The sequence below is a fragment of the Culex quinquefasciatus genome, chromosome 2, assembly GCF_015732765.1.
Source record: "Culex quinquefasciatus strain JHB chromosome 2, VPISU_Cqui_1.0_pri_paternal, whole genome shotgun sequence".
Taxonomy (NCBI): domain Eukaryota; kingdom Metazoa; phylum Arthropoda; class Insecta; order Diptera; family Culicidae; genus Culex; species Culex quinquefasciatus.
Window position 1 is genome coordinate 186039673 of NC_051862.1, and position 18332 is coordinate 186058004.

The 18332-nt window shown below is 35.6% G+C and overlaps 3 protein-coding genes across 4 annotated transcripts; 2 read left to right on the forward strand and 1 right to left on the reverse strand.

Moving 5' to 3' along the window:
• Positions 1-343: 343 nt before the first annotated feature.
• LOC6031209 (FUN14 domain-containing protein 2) lies at positions 344-11298 on the forward strand. Of its 2 annotated transcripts, none has more exons than XM_038254322.1 (4): positions 344-571; positions 7603-7750; positions 7818-8013; positions 10385-11298. In XM_038254322.1, the coding sequence occupies exons 2-4, from the start codon at positions 7605-7607 to the stop codon at positions 10565-10567; spliced, it is 525 nt and encodes a 174-aa protein (XP_038110250.1). In that variant the 5' UTR covers positions 344-571; positions 7603-7604; the 3' UTR covers positions 10568-11298. The 2 variants fall into 2 exon arrangements, with proteins under 2 accessions (XP_038110250.1, XP_038110251.1); XM_038254323.1 differs by lacking the exon at positions 10385-11298 and adding an exon at positions 8196-8542 and having other exon boundaries at positions 345-571.
• LOC6031208 (L-xylulose reductase) lies at positions 11262-12340 on the reverse strand. Its single transcript, XM_001841990.2, has 3 exons — positions 12133-12340; positions 11813-12065; positions 11262-11760 (listed from the first exon to the last, which is right to left on the reverse strand). Exons 1-3 carry the CDS (start codon positions 12182-12184, stop codon positions 11337-11339), a joined length of 729 nt encoding a protein of 242 aa, XP_001842042.2. The 5' UTR covers positions 12185-12340; the 3' UTR covers positions 11262-11336.
• A 2332-nt stretch (positions 12341-14672) lies between these two features.
• LOC6031207 (transcription factor A, mitochondrial) lies at positions 14673-16136 on the forward strand. The gene is made up of 2 exons (XM_001841989.2): positions 14673-14877; positions 14953-16136. Exons 1-2 carry the CDS (start codon positions 14816-14818, stop codon positions 15674-15676), a joined length of 786 nt encoding a protein of 261 aa, XP_001842041.2. The 5' UTR covers positions 14673-14815; the 3' UTR covers positions 15677-16136.
• The last annotated feature ends 2196 nt before the right edge of the window (positions 16137-18332 follow it).

Here is an 18332-nt window from a genome sequence, read left to right on the forward strand (position 1 = left end):
GAAGATTATGGCTTGTTATTTAAATTTTTATATTTTTTTATTTTTTTGCCCTCCCCTTGACCTCGGCCAGGGCCAAGGGACAAAAACTTTTTTAAATATTTGCAACGGCCTTAGAACCAATTAAAAAAAATGTGTTAAAAATGTGCAAACTTGTGAATTCCGGATTTGCGTGTGAGTACAGCCGTACATACCTGGTGTAAACGTACCTGGACCTTTGTGGTGAATATCCGGTTCCATTCACAGCCTACCAAACTCACTGGGCAAACCCCGTATAACAGTTATGTTTGACAGCCCTCGCGCTCTCCCACCGTTCAAAAAATGCAAAAGACAACAAAGACAGAGAGCGAAAACGAAGCAACCCTGGCTGACAGCAGAGCAGAAGGAAAAGCATCATCATCACGAGAGGAGGCTGCCAAGTCTAGAGAGAGCCAAAAAAAAGTGAAAATTTCGTGAAATTTCAAAATTCCCCGTGGCAATTCAGCGCTCGAGCTCGAGAAGCTCAAATTTTGGAAGCGGAAGCGCTGCTGGTCGGTGACCGAGAAGCGTCTCAAATTTGCCAGTGGCCGGAAAGGTGAGTATTTTTTTTTCCTTCTTTATGCTAAATGCGTCGTCTCGAATTATAACCCTGCTCCGCAGAACGGGAAAATGGTTGAGAAAATTCGCACCCCTTCGGAGCGGCACGACGACGAAGGGAAATCGAAAATGATTAGTCAATGACTTTCGGAAAATGGAATTTGATCCCACGATGATGGTTGCTTTCATCTCGGTAGCTTCCCGGCGCATTTGCTTTGGATGAAAATATTTTATCACATTCTAGAACGGTACTCATATTATGTAATCCTGTTATCCAGAGGGAAGTAGGAAGAAGAGGGAAAAATTCGGTCACATTGCCTGCAGCTGGGCAAATCGGGAAGCAAGTGTTGAAATTTAACTTGTGATAATTATCACCCAATTAGTGACTCGTCTCTTCTAGTGATTCAACACTTATTTTTAAATTACTTTTGATATTTTGATAGCGCCAGTTTAAAAAGAAATCAGATTTCATCGCAATGACATCAGAGCTAAAATCGGTGGCAACAAAAGTGTCACCAAACTCCTTCATGTCGACGACGATGTGTCTGGCACTAATTTTAAAAAAAGTTTTCTTCTGAAAAAAAAACCTTTTAATTTGTATTTAGTACGCAGGTGAAAACTTATGTTGAATTTTGATTTGATAAATTTAAGCTCATGTTTGTAATTCACAGCTAAGTTATTCTCTAGAATTTTTTTTCTAGATTTTTAATTTTGTATTTTTTAAAAGGGGAAACTTTGTTTTTTTTTTATTAAAAAGAATGGAAAACTTCACAAAAGTTTTTTTTTTAAATTGAAAATTGAACCAATACAATCCAGACTCGATTTTTCAAAGTGTCGAAGTGAAAGTGTCCACGTGGTTTATGGATGGTCCTTAAATTACAAAATGCATTTTTTTTTTTTCAATACATCATTACCGCCATTGCACTATGGTACATTGTGTGGCCAAGTTTAAAAAAAAGTGACCTTCTCCAAATATGTTTTGGTTTTTTTTTTTTCTCGAAAGTACCTAAATATTCTAACTATGAAAAATCCAAATTTTCAAAGCTCTTAGTTTGTTCATTACGGAGATACGCAGGCTGAAAGTAACATGAAACTAAGATCACTTGAAAGAAGATAACGGAAAATATTTTGTTTTGTGATTTAGTTACTCGAAGATTCGATTACCCAAATAAATTTTCTTAGACCTTCGGATATTCGAGTCTGGACTTTAATTTTAGTTTAAATTAGAGGTTAGATACTTGTAGAAAATAACATAATTTCATATTACAGTAAATTTATTAATTCGCTAAAAAGATGATTATCAATCACTCCTGAAAGTTTCATGAAGATACTTACCATGCGAAAAGCGAACTGTCAAACTTAGTGTGCTTTATTCTTTGAACATCGAATTGATTTACGGGTGCCACGATATTTCGAAATGAGATGGACCTATTTGTCTGAAATTTGGGGTGAAGACTCTCAACTCCGTGTGTATGACGAAGCCTGATTTTTGAAATTTGCTTTTTGTTGCATTTTCTTTCTTTTAGTGTGTTCTAACATTGACCAAAGTATGAGATCGATCCGACATCTACAGCCAGAGTTATTCAACTGTCTCATTTTAGACGCACTTGACAGGAACTCTACGAAAATCAATACTTTTCTAATAAAACATCATGTTTTTGTATTGTTCTATTACAGGTGACTTTCCTTGAACATTTCAGAGCAATTTTGTCAACATGAAACTTTAATTAACAAAAGTTATACTAAAAGTATTTAAATTTTGTAAAATCCATATATTTATACCAAATAACTTTGAATGTTTGGTTAAATGAAGTTAAAACTATAAATATGCCAAAAATCACTTTCAATTCATGTTTTGAAAGATTTACATGGATTTTGAAATGTTTAACCCGGCCTATATGGGTGAAATTGGAATCACTAAAATGGCCATAACTCAGCGAAAACTCAACCAATTTGCATACTTCTTTATTAGTTGGACTCGTATGAATGTCTTTTTTCCGAAAATGACCCGCAGAACCCGGAAACGTTCCGGTGGCCGGAAATATTCCGGTGGGTCACTGGGTCAAACAGGGTCAAAAATGGCAATTTTTGGGTCCCGCAGTATTTTGTTAATAGAAATCTTGGAAAAAACACATTTTTCATGTTACGATCTTTGTTCTACCACTAGACAATACTGACCATTGATTTTGCATCACCGGGGATGTTCCGGATTGAGCGGGCAGGTTCCCTACCCCGGGGGAACCGGTCAAGGGACGGTCAGAAATAAAACTATTTCTATCATGGCAATATGGGTGTCAAAGTTCATCATTTTCAAAATCAAGCTCATCTATGATCCCCAAAACCACTTTTGGACCGATTTGGCCACTTTGGGACCGGTTCCCGGTACTCCGGTGGAACTCGGAATATGGCAAATTACGGGATTATTTCTGAATAATTTTTGACAGGGCAATATGGACTAGCGTGGCTCACGGATATATGAAAAAGACAAAAGTGTTCAATTTCGAACGCCTCAACCGGAATTTTGTAGCAATATGGCCCCAAAACATAGCCTGAAATTTTGAGCGCATTTGGTTAAGGTTTAGAACTTCCACCATTGACCTGAAGTTATAAAGAAATTTCAATAAATTTAATTTATTTATTTTCAACTTTTTAACTCTTCTTCGAGTATTTTTTCCTATGCCCAATGATTTTTTCTCAAAGTAGTGGTTTCTTATAGGTTTCGATCCGGGGAACAACTTTGTAGAACATCACAAAGCGCTAGGAATTACAGGGTTGTTACGGACGGCGCGGATCGCGCGGATGGCGCGTATCGCGCGGATCTGGCGCGGATTTGCTGGCTAATTTTGCTCAGGCGCGGATTTCGCGCGGATAGCAATTTTGATAAACAAAATAATTGAGAGCGATAGAATTTCTTTCAAATTACAAAGGAAAATATTATTACGAATAAAATAAATTCAATCTTTTTCGTTGAGTGCGAAAACATCAATTTCTAAGAAGTTGTTAACAAAGAAAATTTTCTTCTAAAAATTATTGATTGTTATTTTTTCTTAATACGAAACTTTGAAATAATCTTCAAGGAGCGATTTTTTTTAATGTATTGAGATTTGTTATATAAATTTAACATAACATTACAACTCATTATTTTTAAAACATCTGCTTAACAATTCAAAAAAATACCAATTTTATTAAAATCAAAATAACAAAATTCGAAAAAATTACAGAATTTTAAAAATTTTAGGCTATGAAACTTTGTAGATTTTCCAATTTTTTTAAATATAAAAATTTAAATTTTTAAATTTTTGATTTATTGAAAAAATAAAAAAAATTGTTGCCACTCTGATTCAGATAGAATTGATTCTTCTCCCAATTATCACAACATGACGAAATCCACTTAGAAATCTGCTAAAATCTCCGTCTAAAAGCGAAATGTAATGTCAGAATTTACATATTCAAATAATAAAAAAAATAGAATTCATAATTTGAAATTGTCAAAACATTACAGACTCAAAAAAAAAAACGTAAAAAAACGAATTATTAAATTGAAAAATTACGAAAATATTACCATTGATTTTTTTGTTAATTTTATTCTTTTAAGAAAGTTATCAAATTATATGATTTTTAAATTATTAAATTATTAAATTATTAAATTATTAAATTATTAAATTATTAAATTATTAAATTATTAAATTATTAAATTATTAAATTATTAAATTATTAAATTATTAAATTATTAAATTATTAAATTATTAAATTATTAAATTATTAAATTATTAAATTATTAAATTATTAAATTATTAAATTATTAAATTATTAAATTATTAAATTATTAAATTATTAAATTATTAAATTATTAAATTATTAAATTATTAAATTATTAAATTATTAAATTATTAAATTATTAAATTATTAAATTATTAAATTATTAAATTATTAAATTATTAAATTATTAAATTATTAAATTATTAAATTATTAAATTATTAAATTATTAAATTATTAAATTATTAAATTATTAAATTATTAAATTATTAAATTATTAAATTATTAAATTATTAAATTATTAAATTATTAAATTATTAAATTATTAAATTATTAAATTATTAAATTATTAAATTATTAAATTATTAAATTATTAAATTATTAAATTATTAAATTATTAAATTATTAAATTATTAAATTATTAAATTATTAAATTATTAAATTATTAAATTATAAAATTATAAAATTATAAAATTATTAATTTATTAAATTATTAAATTATTAAATTATTAAATTATTAAATTATTAAATTATTAAATTATTAAATTATTAAATTATTAAATTATTAAATTATTAAATTATTAAATTATTAAATTATTAAATTATTAAATTATTAAATTATTAAATTATTAAATTATTAAATTATTAAATTATTAAATTATTAAATTATTAAATTATTAAATTATTAAATTATTAAATTATTAAATTATTAAATTATTAAATTATTAAATTATTAAATTATTAAATTATTAAATTATTAAATTATAAAATTATTAAATTATAAAATTATTAAATTATTAAATTATTAAATTATTAAATTATTAAATTATTAAATTATTAAATTATTAAATTATTAAATTATTAAATTATTAAATTATTAAATTATTAAATTATTAAATTATTAAATTATTAAATTATAAAATTATTTAATTATTTAATTATAAAATTATTAAATTATTAAATTATTAAATTATTAAATTATTAAATTATTAAATTATTAAATTATTAAATTATTAAATTATTAAATTATTAAATTATTAAATTATTAAATTATTAAATTATTAAATTATTAAATTATTAAATTATTAAATTATTAAATTATTAAATTATTAAATTATTAAATTATTAAATTATTAAATTATTAAATTATTAAATTATTAAATTATTAAATTATTAAATTATTAAATTATTAAATTTTTAAATTATTAAATTATTAAATTTTTAAATTTTTAAATTATTAAATTATTAAATTATTAAATTATTAAATTATTAAATTATTAAATTATTAAATTATTAAATTATTGAATTATTTAATTATTTAATTATTTAATTATTTAATTATTAAATCATTAAATCATTAAATTTTCAAATTATTATATTATTTTTTTGCCATTTTCTTAGTTCGGATCATTTTCGGAGTCATATTTTAGATTAGAAAAATTTAGAGAAGAAAATAATAGAAATTTCGTGTTTCGATTTTCCAGAGTAAAGTTTTGGCGAGAATTATCAAGTACTTAATCCTAGATTTTATAATTTGCTAATATTGTTTCAGAAATGGCAAAAAGGTTCCATTTGGTACAGGTGGGATATGAATCCACAACTGATCAACGGTACTGATCCAAATGCCTTCTGTATTATTCTTTTTTCGTTTAAAATTGCATTCATTATGTTACTCTCTTCTATGTTTGTCGCGGTTTTTTTATATGGCGCGGATTTCGCGCGGATTGGGTTTTGGGGTCGGCGCGGATCTGGCGCGGATTTTTTCTCGTCTTTTCCGTAACAACCCTGGAATTAATCCCTGAAAGATACAGGCAAATTTTTAGAACACGTTAAAAAAAAATTCCTAGCTCCAAAAAATATCCTGTATCTTTTCAGGATCAATTCCTAGCGCTTTGCGATGTTCTACAAAGTTGTTCCCCGGATCAAAACCTATAAGAAACTTGAGAATAAGAAAATTTGATTGGGTTTTGGGAAACTTTATCTAAGAAGAGGTTAAAAGTGAAAATTTCCCATAGTAAATCTTTAAAAGTTCCATACTAACTTCAGGTCAATGGTGGAAGTACTAAACCTTAACCAAATGCGCTCAAAGTTTCAGGCTATGTTCTGGGGCCATATTGCTACAAAAATCCGGTCGAGGCGTTTGGAATTGAACACTTTTGTCTTTTTCATATATCCGTGAGCCACGCTAATATGGACGTCAAAGTTCATCACTTTCAAAATCAAGCTCATCTATGATCCCCAAAACCACCTTGGGACCGATCTGGCCACTTTGGAATCGGTTCCGGGTACTCCGGTGGAACCCGAAATATGGCAAATTACGGGATTATTTCTAAATAATTTTTGACAAGGCAATATGGATGTCAAAGTTCATCATTTTCAAAATCAAGCTCATCTATGATCCCCAAAACCACCTTGGGACCGATCTGGCCACTTTGGGACCGGTTCCCGGTACTCCGGTGGAACTCGGAATATGGCAAATTACGGGATTATTCCTGAATAATTTTTGACAGGGCAATATGGATGTCAAAGTTCATCATTTTCAAAATCAAGCTCATCTATGATCCCCAAAACCACCTTGGGACCGATCTGGCCACTTTGGGACCGGTTCCCGGTATTCCGGTGGAACTCGGAATATGGCAAATTACGGGATTATTCCTGAATAATTTTTGACAGGGCATTATGGATGTCAAAGTTCATCATTTTCAAAATCAAGCTCATCTATGATCCCCAAAACCACTTTTGGACCGATCTAGCCACTTTGGGACCGGTTCCCGGTACTCCGGTGGAACCCGGAATATGGCAACCTAGTTTTTGGACGATCCATATGCAAAATTTGAAAATTTGTTCAAAACTTTAAAAAAATGCGTAATATTACTTTTAAGTATCTGAAACGCACCAAATTCATCAAATAATAACAGTTTTCAGCTTAGAGCATTACAAGGACTGTAAATGAAGAATTTTAGACGTTTTTGAAAAAAAAAATGATTCGATATTTTTTTAATATTGTGAAGGCAGACAAAAATCAAAATACGAGCGCAACCTGTCAAAGCCTGTTGCGCCACAGGCTGATGTACACGCTTACGACAAACTACTCAATTTTTGTATGGCGCAACAGATTTTTTGCGGAACAGAAGAGATGCGCACTTCGGTTTGGTGGTGCGCGGATAATAATACCACAAAGTTAAAATACCAAGTAGAATCATTGGGACAAAATTAAATTTAACGCATTTCCACCAGTTAATTCAACTGAATTTGCTTCACTTTGCTTCCAGGCATGAGCGATAACAAGTCCAAAAAGAACGAAACAAACAAGGAAATCATCACCATGAGCGACGCTGCCGGAGTTTTGGACCGCTGGGTCGGCGATGTGAGCAAGAAGTCGGCCACCAAACAGATTCTCATCGGTGCCGGAAGTGGATGGTAAGCTGATTGGTCAGTTTTGTTGAAAAAAGGCTTTTAAATTTCATTTGCAACATCTTCACTTTAGGGCAACCGGTTACATCACGATGAAGGTTGGCAAGGCGGCCGCAGTGGCCGTCGGCGGTGGCATCATTCTGCTGCAAATTGCCAACCAGCAGGGGTACATCACGATAGATTGGAACAAGATTAATAAGAAAGTCGACAAGGTAACGGACAAGGTCGAGGAGGCAGTCACCGGGCAGGGTCCGAGCTGGGCCGATAAGGTAAGCCAAATCGCTTGGGTTTTCTCTCCCCTCCCGGCAAAATCTCTTTTGGTTAAATGTGTGCGCTTTGCTTACTGAATCCTCCCCGAACCTGCATGCGATCCGATCCTCCCCTCCTTCCACAAACGATCCCACTTTTCAGTTTGAGTTGAATTTAGCCACTGAATCCGTTCCTTCCGCAGGTGATACGGGTGGCTAAAGAAAATACCTATCTTGCCTCCGGCTTTCTCGGTGGTTTCCTGATCGGTATGGCTTCCTCGTAAGCATTGCTTTGGCGAACGCAACCCGTTATTACAACTGAAGTGGCATATTAAAAAGCGAACAATTTCAAGAACTCAAGCTGCAGTCAGAACAAGCCTCGAATTGGAAGAATACAAATTTTGACCAGATTGAATTTCATTTCGCAAGCTAAATTTTAAAAAGGCTCTGTTATGTTGGTACAAGTTTCATTATAATTTTAGTATTTAAACTTCAACTTACAACATATTTTACACAATAAAGCTTCTTATCCGTGATAAGGTAAACTAAACTGCATGTTTTCTTTCATTTTTCTCCTCACTTCCGTTGATGTTCCGTTGGTTAGGTTTTCACCATGAGTATTTCCGTTCAAACTTATGGAGAAAATACGGTTCAATTTGAAATTTTAGAAATCCATTTAAATATGTATTCGCCTTACAAAGAAAAACCTTGTTCTACGTCATAATCAGTAAAAAATAACTCTTGTTAACCCACTTAACTTTTGCGTGTAATCAATGATTTCTATCACCAATCTGATTGTCATTGATTGTAATCAATCGAGGGTCGCCGGAAGTTTTTTCATGGTAATTTTCGGTAATTGGTCCTAAAATTAGGCATAAATTTCTGATATTGTTGTTCATAACGATACAGCTTATTTTGCGGAATATAATATCTCTTGGACCTTGGTACGACGGAAACGGAATCGACGTAACACCTTATAATGTGGCCCTCTTACTCTTAAACCTTGCGGTTTCGTCAACGGTTCCACAGGTGTGTATCGTTCTTTTTGCGACAAGACTCCGCCTCCCGGGTCTCCTAAGTGTGAAGGTATGGGCACGGGGAGAGGGCACCGAATACCTATATTTACACTTAGAATTTTTGGTACGACGGCAAAGGATTTAACAGGGATTTTGAACTCATTTTTTTTTAATTATTATCCCGGCCCTTCTTGACAGAAAAGGTCCTACTTTACAGCATGTTCCAAGGGGACCATAGTTAGGGGAAGATGGGGCAAGACGACCATATGGGGCAAAACGAACAATCGCTCGTACGGCCGTAATTTTTACAATTTTTATTATTTCCAGTATGAGGAATTGTTGCTAGCAATGCAATTAGCTGATTCTACTACCACATAACCGCCAAAACGACGTAAACGCCGCGGGGCATGAGAATTAATGAAGTTTTTTTCAAAACCTTTGTTTTCTTATAATATTTGGATAGTACAAAATAAGGCTTAGGGTTCATTTTAAGGCTCATTTTATCAAAATGCTATTTTTCCTACATCAGTAGTGTTCCTACCAATGACTTGCACCTATTATAAAGTATGATTTAACTTTTGGTTATTTTTGTTGAGAGCTTTTAAAAAATCTTGTTCAGGAGGGGCAATGGTACCATATGGATTTTTAGTATGGAAAAAATACGAATTGCTGCAACAACATATTTTATTGGGAAATTAATACATAAAAGTACTTAAAAATTAATAAACAATTGTTAAAAAAAATTGTCCATACAAAATATAGTGATATTATGAAAATTTAGTATTTATCATCTAAGTAATTTTTTTCTTCGTATAAACGATCAAGTTTTTAGTAAAATATTATTATTTAATCTAAAAATGAAAGAAACGTTTCAAATACATTCTAATCTGATGTATCTAATTGATAACAGTTCAATTGTTAGCAAATTAACATGTTGTTTCATGCATTGTTCCTCTTGCCCCAACGACCTGGAATAAGATGATTATAAAAAATCCGACAGATTTTTTAACGTTTTTGATGGGTTATAACGAGCATTTCCTTAGCTTGTTACACTTGCCCCACTTTCCCCTAATCCACAAAAAAAATGTTATTAGTCAATTTTTTTTGCATTAAATTGAAAAAAAAGTTATCAGAAATGGTTATTAATTGTGTTTTTACCGTTGTACATAAACATTGATATAGGGCTTTATGACCCTATTGAAGACATTATAATTTTAGAAAACCATGTAAACTAGCAAAGTACAAAATTCTGCTTTTAAAATTTCGGCCGTCAGATGCCCATTCCGCCCAAGTTCCGCTTTCTAACCATTCTTCTGCAATTTTTTAATATAAAAAATAATGTTAAAAATTCCGCCCAAATCCGTACCACATTCCAGGCCGAGCGTTTCGTGGACCGCAAGCTGAACCAGGCCGAGGACGCGCTGAAGCAAAAGTCCAAGAAGGCCAAAAAATGGTACACCAACCTGATCGGGGACGAGTCCGGCTGCAAGCTGAACGATCTGCACGTGTTTGTGTGTGCCTTCGCTGCCGGCGTTGCGATCGGCATTGGAACCGCTTAGAAATTTGAGCGCAAACAAAAAAAAAAAAAGAAAATAACGCGGCGCAATCTCGAACAAGAAATAATTAACACTAACACTGCTTTTCGTCGGCCGATGCGAAGAACAAGTTGTTATTAGGCGAAAAAGTGAACTAACCAAATAATCTAACGTCATCTATATAGTGAAAAAGGAAAACACCTTTCGTGCTGCATGGTTTTAAAAGGAAGAACAGTAGAGCGACACACCGATTGGCTGCTAGTAGATGGATGATTGAAACTAGATTGAAACTTGTGAAACGAAACCATTACCACTGAAAAAAGCGACGAGATTTTGATCTGTAAAATTTTTGCTTCATTGCTTTTAAAATAGTCAACTGCTGTGATTTTACACAACGGATATGAGTTTGTACTATGTTAAATATCGAATTTGCGTTAGACTTAAGAAATCGTGGAGAGAAATCTAACAATCTTCTACTATAAGACGGAATGTACCAATAGGAAAGCAGCAATCAGTTTCAACAATGCGCACATTTTAAGCATCTGACTTCATCTGACCACGTTTTGTATCCAGCATTTCGCGCGCTGAAACAACAAAATAGTCATCACAGTAGCATCAACAAAACTTCAGTTTAAAATTTACTCGGTTCTGTACCAGATTTAAGATCTTTTCTATGTTTCTCGTCTCGTGTATAAGCAACAACTTAATTGTAATAGAGTTACAACAAATGAATAATAACGGATTTATTGAATGAACAACAACTTTTCCATCTCCACCCAAAGTCCGAAATCCTTCAATTTCCAGCCAAATAACCACCTTCGACTGCCAGGCACTGCCCGTTGATGTAGGACGAGGTTTCGCTCAGCAGAAACACAATCGGTTCCACAACTTCGTTCACCTCCCCAAACCGCCCGAGCGGTATCTTCGACTTCAACGGATCGGCCTTCACGGGATCGCTCCAGTTATCACGTCCCATGCGCGTTAGAATCACCGTCGGGTTGACACTGTTGACGCGAATCTTCTTCGGGCCGAGCTCGATGGCCAAACTCTTGGTCATTCCGTCCAGAGCCGCCTTGGTCATGGTGTACACCGAGTGACCCATAAAGCCCTTCAAAGCGGCCAGCGACGAAAGATTCACGATACTCGAACCTTCGGGCATTTTCGGGATCATTATTTGCGATACATTGAACGCAGCCTTGATGTTAATGTTGAATGTGCTGAAAATGGGGTTTCAAAGCTAAAAATCAAACAAATTAACCCCAATCATACTCATCAAAGTCCTTCTCGGTCAGTTGATCGTACGGCTTGATGATAGCAATTCCAGCGTTGTTCACCAAACCATCCGCTCGGTCAATCTTTGCCAGTGCCGCCCTAGTGGCATTCCAATCGCTCAAATCAACCGAGATCGTTTCGATCGTTGGACACTCGGCTTTGAGGGCCTCCAAAGGACCGGCTGATCGTGATACGGCGACCACCTTGGCACCCAAACTGGCCAGTGTTTTGCACAGCTCGTTGCCGATGCCTGTTATCAGAGGGCGTTTATTAATCGTTCGTTTGAAGGTCATCGGAAGTGTGTGAATAATACGTACCCTGTCCGGCACCGGTTACAACAATTGTCTTGTCTTTTAGGGAGTTGTTCATGTTGAGTGTTGTTTCCAACCTGCACCTAACTATTAGCTTTTTAGAAAATTAACTTAAAACGATGGATGCTCTTCAAATTGTTCGCGCTAATCTTATCAAGCTGGTTTGTAGAGTCTACAATAGAGTCAATCTCCGAAGTTGTGTACACACAGTGTATCTCATTATAAACAGATGCAGCGAACATTTGTGTGCGTTTCATTCTCTTCGGATTAACCTTCTTATGCCATGTTTTTCCCAAAAACAATTTTTCATGTTTGAAATTTATTTAAAAAGAAAAATGTGAACTTAATTAGGTCTTCGTTAAACTTTTATGATTCTTTTTCATGTTTTTTAATGTTCTGTTCACTTTCAACTAGAAATAATTGCCTTCAGATAGGAAAAAAAAATAAAAAAGTATAAAAATTGAAATTACGAGCCATGGTTTCAATAAAAAAAAGTGTTTTAAAATGCATAATACACCCGTCCAGTTGTTTTGCCATCATTAGTTTCCAAAACATCTAAGTATTGACGAAAGTTTTATTTTTTGCGAAAAATATTTTTTTGTGGTGCTGTACATTGGAATTACATAAAAATGCAAAACATTTTTAAAACAAGCCCAAACATGCTACATATGATAATCAATGCAAAAAAATGCATTTTAGATTGTTTTCAGTTGATTAGACTTCTATTTTCATGGAAATTTTGAAGTTTTTTGGAAAAAAAATTTTGCCCCCTGATTTTTCAGACCAATTTTGAAGGGGGCGACAAAAACATTCAAAAATATTTGCAACGGCCTATTGCATTAAACATTTTTTTCCAATTTCAGATTTTTAATTCTATTCAATTCAATTTGTGTTTATTAGTTGTGCTTATCAGTTTACAAATGTGGTATTTAGCTTACAAATTATAGTGATATGGGATTCCTTGCAGCTATGGCTAAGAACATTAGAATCTATTGATATCGTAAGAGGAGAAAAAGATGAAGAGGAAGCAGGAAAAACTAGAAAAAATCTACTGATATAACTTAAGGATGGAGATAGGAAAAGGAAAAAACTTAAATCTAAAGTACAAAGTTTGTCAGGTTGCTCCTGACGTCGAAGGTCCGCGCTGAAGACTTAGGATGTTCCAATGTATTTAATCATCAGTTCCCCAAGGGCTGTTCCTTGTTATGGCAAGCTCGGAAATGAGTGAACATTTCCCTTGCCAGCGAAAGAAACTCCGAAAGGGTGAAAAGATCACCACCACCATCAGCAACTGCGTCGGAGCTCGAGGCTGGATCACCTGACGATGCAGTCACGCTAGCGTAAGTACGACCACATCCAGGTGGATGTGTCATACCGGGAGACGTCGAAGACGGGGAGATTTTTAGTTCTAGTTGTGGTTTGAGAAGAAATTTAAATAGGGAAATCTCTCACTGATGCTGGTATTGTTAAACATGTTTGTAGAATATAAAGTAAGTGATTTCCTGGGACTTTTCTTCACCATCTCTGGCTTGCATTCGCTACCGCGGTTGTTTTTGTTGTTTTGTTCTTGGCCGGTTCCTTACTGGGTGCATATCTGGAGTTTTTGTCTTTTTTTCAAGGTCCAATAAACCAAATTTCCAGATTTTGCTTTTGGATGTTTTTGAAACAGCCTTGAGTCAGGGGTATTAAACACTCGCAAAAAGCAAAAAATGAAAATTTGGTTTATTGGACCTTTAAGGCTGGTACAAATATTTTTGAAAGTTTTTGTCACCCCCTTCAAAATTGGCCCGAAAAATCAAGGGGCAAAAAAAAATTTTTACAATTAAACTTCAAAATTTCAATGAAAATTCAAGTGCAACCAGCTGAAATCAAATTAAAATACATTCTTCTGCGTTTAAAATCATTTTTAGCATGTTTGGGTTTATTAAAAATCTTAAGATTTTTTGAAAATTTTCGATGCAAAATCTTTTTTTTCGATACAATTTTTGTTTTTGTCAGATCTTAGATTTTTTGAAAACTTATGATTGCAAAACAACTGAACTAGTGTAAAATGTATTTTAAAACACTTTTTTCATTTAAATGTGAAGACTATGGCTTGTTATTTAAATTTTTATATTTTTTATTTTTTTGCTTCCCCCCCTTGACCTCGGCCAGGGCCGAGGGACAAAAACTTTTTTAAATATTTGCATCGGCCTAAAAGAACTCCACATATGCTCTACATTAGGTAATTAAAAGACTGTAAAAAAATTCTACAGATAATTATTTTTTTTTAAACTATTAGGTTGTTTTCATATAAGTTTTTGAATAATTTTTTTTTGTGAATCCCATTTTTACGTTATAAGTTTTTATTTTAAAATTTGCTTCGATTTTTGTCTTGTTTATTTGCAAAAAATCTCTTTAACGTAAAACAAAATCAGGACAAACAATGTTTTTTTTCCTGGATTTGAGAATTCTTATGAATAACATCCCACCTCTTTTACGATTACATTATTCTTGTCAATTCTCTTACCCCTCGGCGTAATTACGCATCGCGCCGTTCAAAAAAGGTAAACAAAGCGTTCAAAACGTCAACCGCGCGGAGCAAATCGGTTCTCACGAGACGGACTCGCGCGTAATTTATTCGCATTTATCGAGCTTAATTTGGTTTAACTAATAATTTAAACAAGTAAAGTTACCACAAATCATCAAAATGCAGATGAGCGTCCTGTCGCGGTTGTTTAGTTCCACGCGCCTGTGGACCACCAACATCCGGTAAGATTTTCCTCCTGCTGAAAGGTTAGGTGAGTGTGTTACTTCATCGTTTGTATTTTTGTTTTCCCTTCCCAGCTCGCCCGGTTTATGTTCCGGACTGAAAACCTCCGCCGCTGGTGGTGGGGAAACGGCGACCCTTCCCGTCAAGCCAAAACGTCCGGTGAACGCCTACATAAGATTCCTCCAGAGCATTCGGCCCGCGCTGAAGTCCAAAAATCCGAAAGCATCCCCCACGGAGATCTCCAAGCTGGCAGCCGCCCAGTGGCAAGTGCTGGATCTGGCCAACAAGAGCAAGCTCGAAGTGGAGTACAAGAAGGATCAAGCTGTTTGGCTGCAACAGAACGCTAAATATCTGAGCCAGCTGACCGACGAGCAGAAGGAGGAAATCCGCCAGTCGCGGGTTGAGAAATCCGAAGAGAAGGCCAAACGCGAACACCGCAAGCGCGTCAAAGACCTGGGCAAACCAAAGCGACCGTTGAACGGGTTCCTGCTGTACTGCCAGGACCAGAAGCCAAAGAACCTCACCCGGGACGAGAACCGATCCCAGATCAAGTCCCTCTCGGAGCAGTGGTCCAAGCTGAGCGAAACCCAGAAGGAACCTTACCAACGGCGAGCGGCCGATGCCGTGGCCAAGTACCGCGAAGACATGCTCAAGTGGGAGGAAAAGATGATCGCCCAGGACAACATGGACGTCGTTCGCCGGAAGAACGTGTTGATTCCACCGCCAGCGAAGGACGCCGCTCCGCCGACCAAGTCCTCGAAGGCCGCCTCCGCCGCAGCAAAGCCACGCCCCCAATAGGAACTCGGGTGTCCCTATCCGGAGCACGACACCGTCACCTCGACAGCTAAATCAAATCAGCCGTCTTCTGCCCGAAGCAGCGAGGCAGAAGTTGCAAAACCACCGGATAGGGATACGGGCGAACCAGTCAGCAGAATTAGTATTAAGACGAACGCAACACAACAACCGAAGGGGGAGGAAGCCGCGATGGAACAGCAGCAGAAGGGTATCGTTGGCAAGCTTAAGTCCATGTTCAAATTTTGACGGTGGTCTCGGTGGAAGGATGGCGTGTTGCTTTTACTAGTGTGGTGGTTGTATTTTTGAGGAATTTTGGTTTGCATTTTGCACACGGAAACTGTCCTTCCAACGAATTTTCAGTTAAGTTCGTTAAAATGTTTGATTCAAATCAAAAATACGATCATCTCTGTCTTATACCTAACATGTTTGCCATTCAAAGTAGAAATATACCTAATAAAACTAATCAGTTTGGGTTTGTACTGTTTTCCGAAATCGCCGTTTAACATTGCAGCTTAGCTTCTATTTAGCATGAAATCGATTTGAGAAGTGGTCCTCAGCCGGCCGAGCCTCTAGGGCCATTTTGACAATTTGCCGTTACTACCTTACTATGGGCCGCATGTGAAACACAAATAAAAATATCTGGAACGTGCCTACTTACTTTTTGCAACACTTTTTTCATTTGATTTTTAAATTTAATTTGATGGTTTCCTATTTTCAAATTTTGACAAAGACTCAATTATCCGAAGGCCTCGGAAAAATTTCACTTCAGATAAGGCTGGTACAAAATTGGCCCCCCCCCCCTTCAAAATTGGCCCGAAAAATCAGGGGGCAAAAAAAATATTTTTACAATAAACTTCAAAATTTCAATGAAAATTCAAGTGCAACTACCTGAAATCAAATTAAAAAACATTCTCCTGCGTTTAAAATCATTTTTAGCATGTTTGGGTTCATTAAAAATCTTAAGATTTTTGAAAATTTTCGATGCAAATTTTTTTGACAAAGAACTTTGTCCTAAGGGCACTGTCTACGGGTGTCAATCCAAAATTTCGCGAAGCGAAAGTGTAACGATTTGTGTAATCGTTTGAACGCTTATATCTTCCACACAATTCAAGCAATCTGCATGCTTTATCCACCAAACGAAAGGGGAAGTCTTAAATTGCAAGTAGACTACCTCACAAAGTTGATAAAACTTTGTTAAAGTATTCAAAAGTTAAGATGAAAATAAAAAATGAATGCAGGAAAAATCCCGGCTGCTGATTGGCTGAGAGCACTTTACAAATTTTGCCTTGCCTCCTGCTTTCGTGGAACTGTCACGCGAGAATGTTGCACCACTGTTGCCACATTTCATGCGAACTATTTAAGCTAGCACTTAGCCTCAGAAAATTTCAGTGCCTTCCGTGGTTTCATCAAAGACGGATCCACGGTGGTAATTTTATTGCTCACACACACACACGCACACATTGAAAGACACAGTTTGTGCACTACATTGGGAGGAATTCTGTTCTAATGAAGATTGTTATGATGGTCACCGGACAACCAGAATGATTTGGGGCAATGGGGTTGGGACCAATCTGGTAGGATATTGGCCACACCCGGAGTGGCCAGTGCCCTGGGGAAGGTTCTACCGGGGGGACATTAATCGAACCATACGACTTGGGGCAATATGGGTATCAAAATTCATGGTTTTTGAAACTGTCAATAAAAATGGCCATTTTAACCGGATTGACCACACCCGGAGTGGCCAGTGCCCTCGGGAAGGTTTTACCGGGGGGACATTAATCGAACCATACGACTTGGGGCAATATGGGTATCAAAATTCATGGTTTTTGAAACTGGTAATGAAAATTGCCATTTTGACCGGATTTGCCACACCCGGAGTGGCCAGTGCCCTGGGGAAGGTTCTACCGGGGGGACATTAATCGAACCATACGACTTGGGGCAATATGGGTATCAAAATTCATGGTTTTTGAAACTGGTAATGAAAATTGCCATTTTGACCGGATTTGCCACACCCGGAGAAGCCAGTGCCCTCGGGAAGGTTCTACCGGGGGGACATTAATCGAACCATAAGACTTGGGGCAATATTGGTTTCAAAATTCATGGTTTTTGAAACTGTTAATGAAAATGGCCATTTAAACCGGATTGAACACACCCGGAGTGGCCAGTGCCTTTCGGGAAGGTTCTACCGGGAGGACATTAATCGAACCATACGACTTGGGGCAATATGGGTATCAAAATTCATTGATTTTGAAACTGGTAATGAAAATGGCCATTTTGACCGGATTGGCCACACCCGGAGTGGCCAGTGCCCTCGGGAAGGTTTTACCGGGGGGGACATTAATCGAACCATACGACTTGGGGCAATATGGGTATCAAAATTCATGGTTTTTGAAACTGGTAATGAAAATTGCCATTTTGACCGGATTTGCCACAACCGGAGTGGCCAGTGCCCTGGGGAAGGTTCTACTGGGGGGACATTAATCGAACCATACGACTTGGGGCAATATGGGTATCAAAATTCATGGATTTTGAAACTGGTAATGAAAATGGCCATTTTGACCGGATTGGCCACACCCGGAGTGGCCAGTGCCCTCGGGAAGGTTTTACCGGGGGGACATTAATCGAACCATACGACTTGGGGCAATATGGGTATCAAAAT

Excerpts from the sequence above, each read along its gene's own strand:
- LOC6031209 (XM_038254322.1), top strand. The coding sequence starts at position 7,605 with ATGAGCGATAACAAGTCCAAAAAGAACGAAACAAACAAGGAAATCATC. Across the intron at positions 7,751-7,817 it reads ATCGGTGCCGGAAGTGGATG|GGCAACCGGTTACATCACGA; the intron begins GTAAGCTGATTG and ends TCTTCACTTTAG. Across the intron at positions 8,014-10,384 it reads GTCCGAGCTGGGCCGATAAG|GCCGAGCGTTTCGTGGACCG; the intron begins GTAAGCCAAATC and ends ACCACATTCCAG.
- LOC6031208 (XM_001841990.2), bottom strand. The coding sequence starts at position 12,184 with ATGAACAACTCCCTAAAAGACAAGACAATTGTTGTAACCGGTGCCGGA. Across the intron at positions 12,066-12,132 it reads TGTAACCGGTGCCGGACAGG|GCATCGGCAACGAGCTGTGC; the intron begins GTACGTATTATT and ends CTCTGATAACAG. Across the intron at positions 11,761-11,812 it reads ACCGAGAAGGACTTTGATGA|CACATTCAACATTAACATCA; the intron begins GTATGATTGGGG and ends CCCCATTTTCAG.
- LOC6031207 (XM_001841989.2), top strand. The coding sequence starts at position 14,816 with ATGCAGATGAGCGTCCTGTCGCGGTTGTTTAGTTCCACGCGCCTGTGG. Across the intron at positions 14,878-14,952 it reads CTGTGGACCACCAACATCCG|CTCGCCCGGTTTATGTTCCG; the intron begins GTAAGATTTTCC and ends TTCCCTTCCCAG.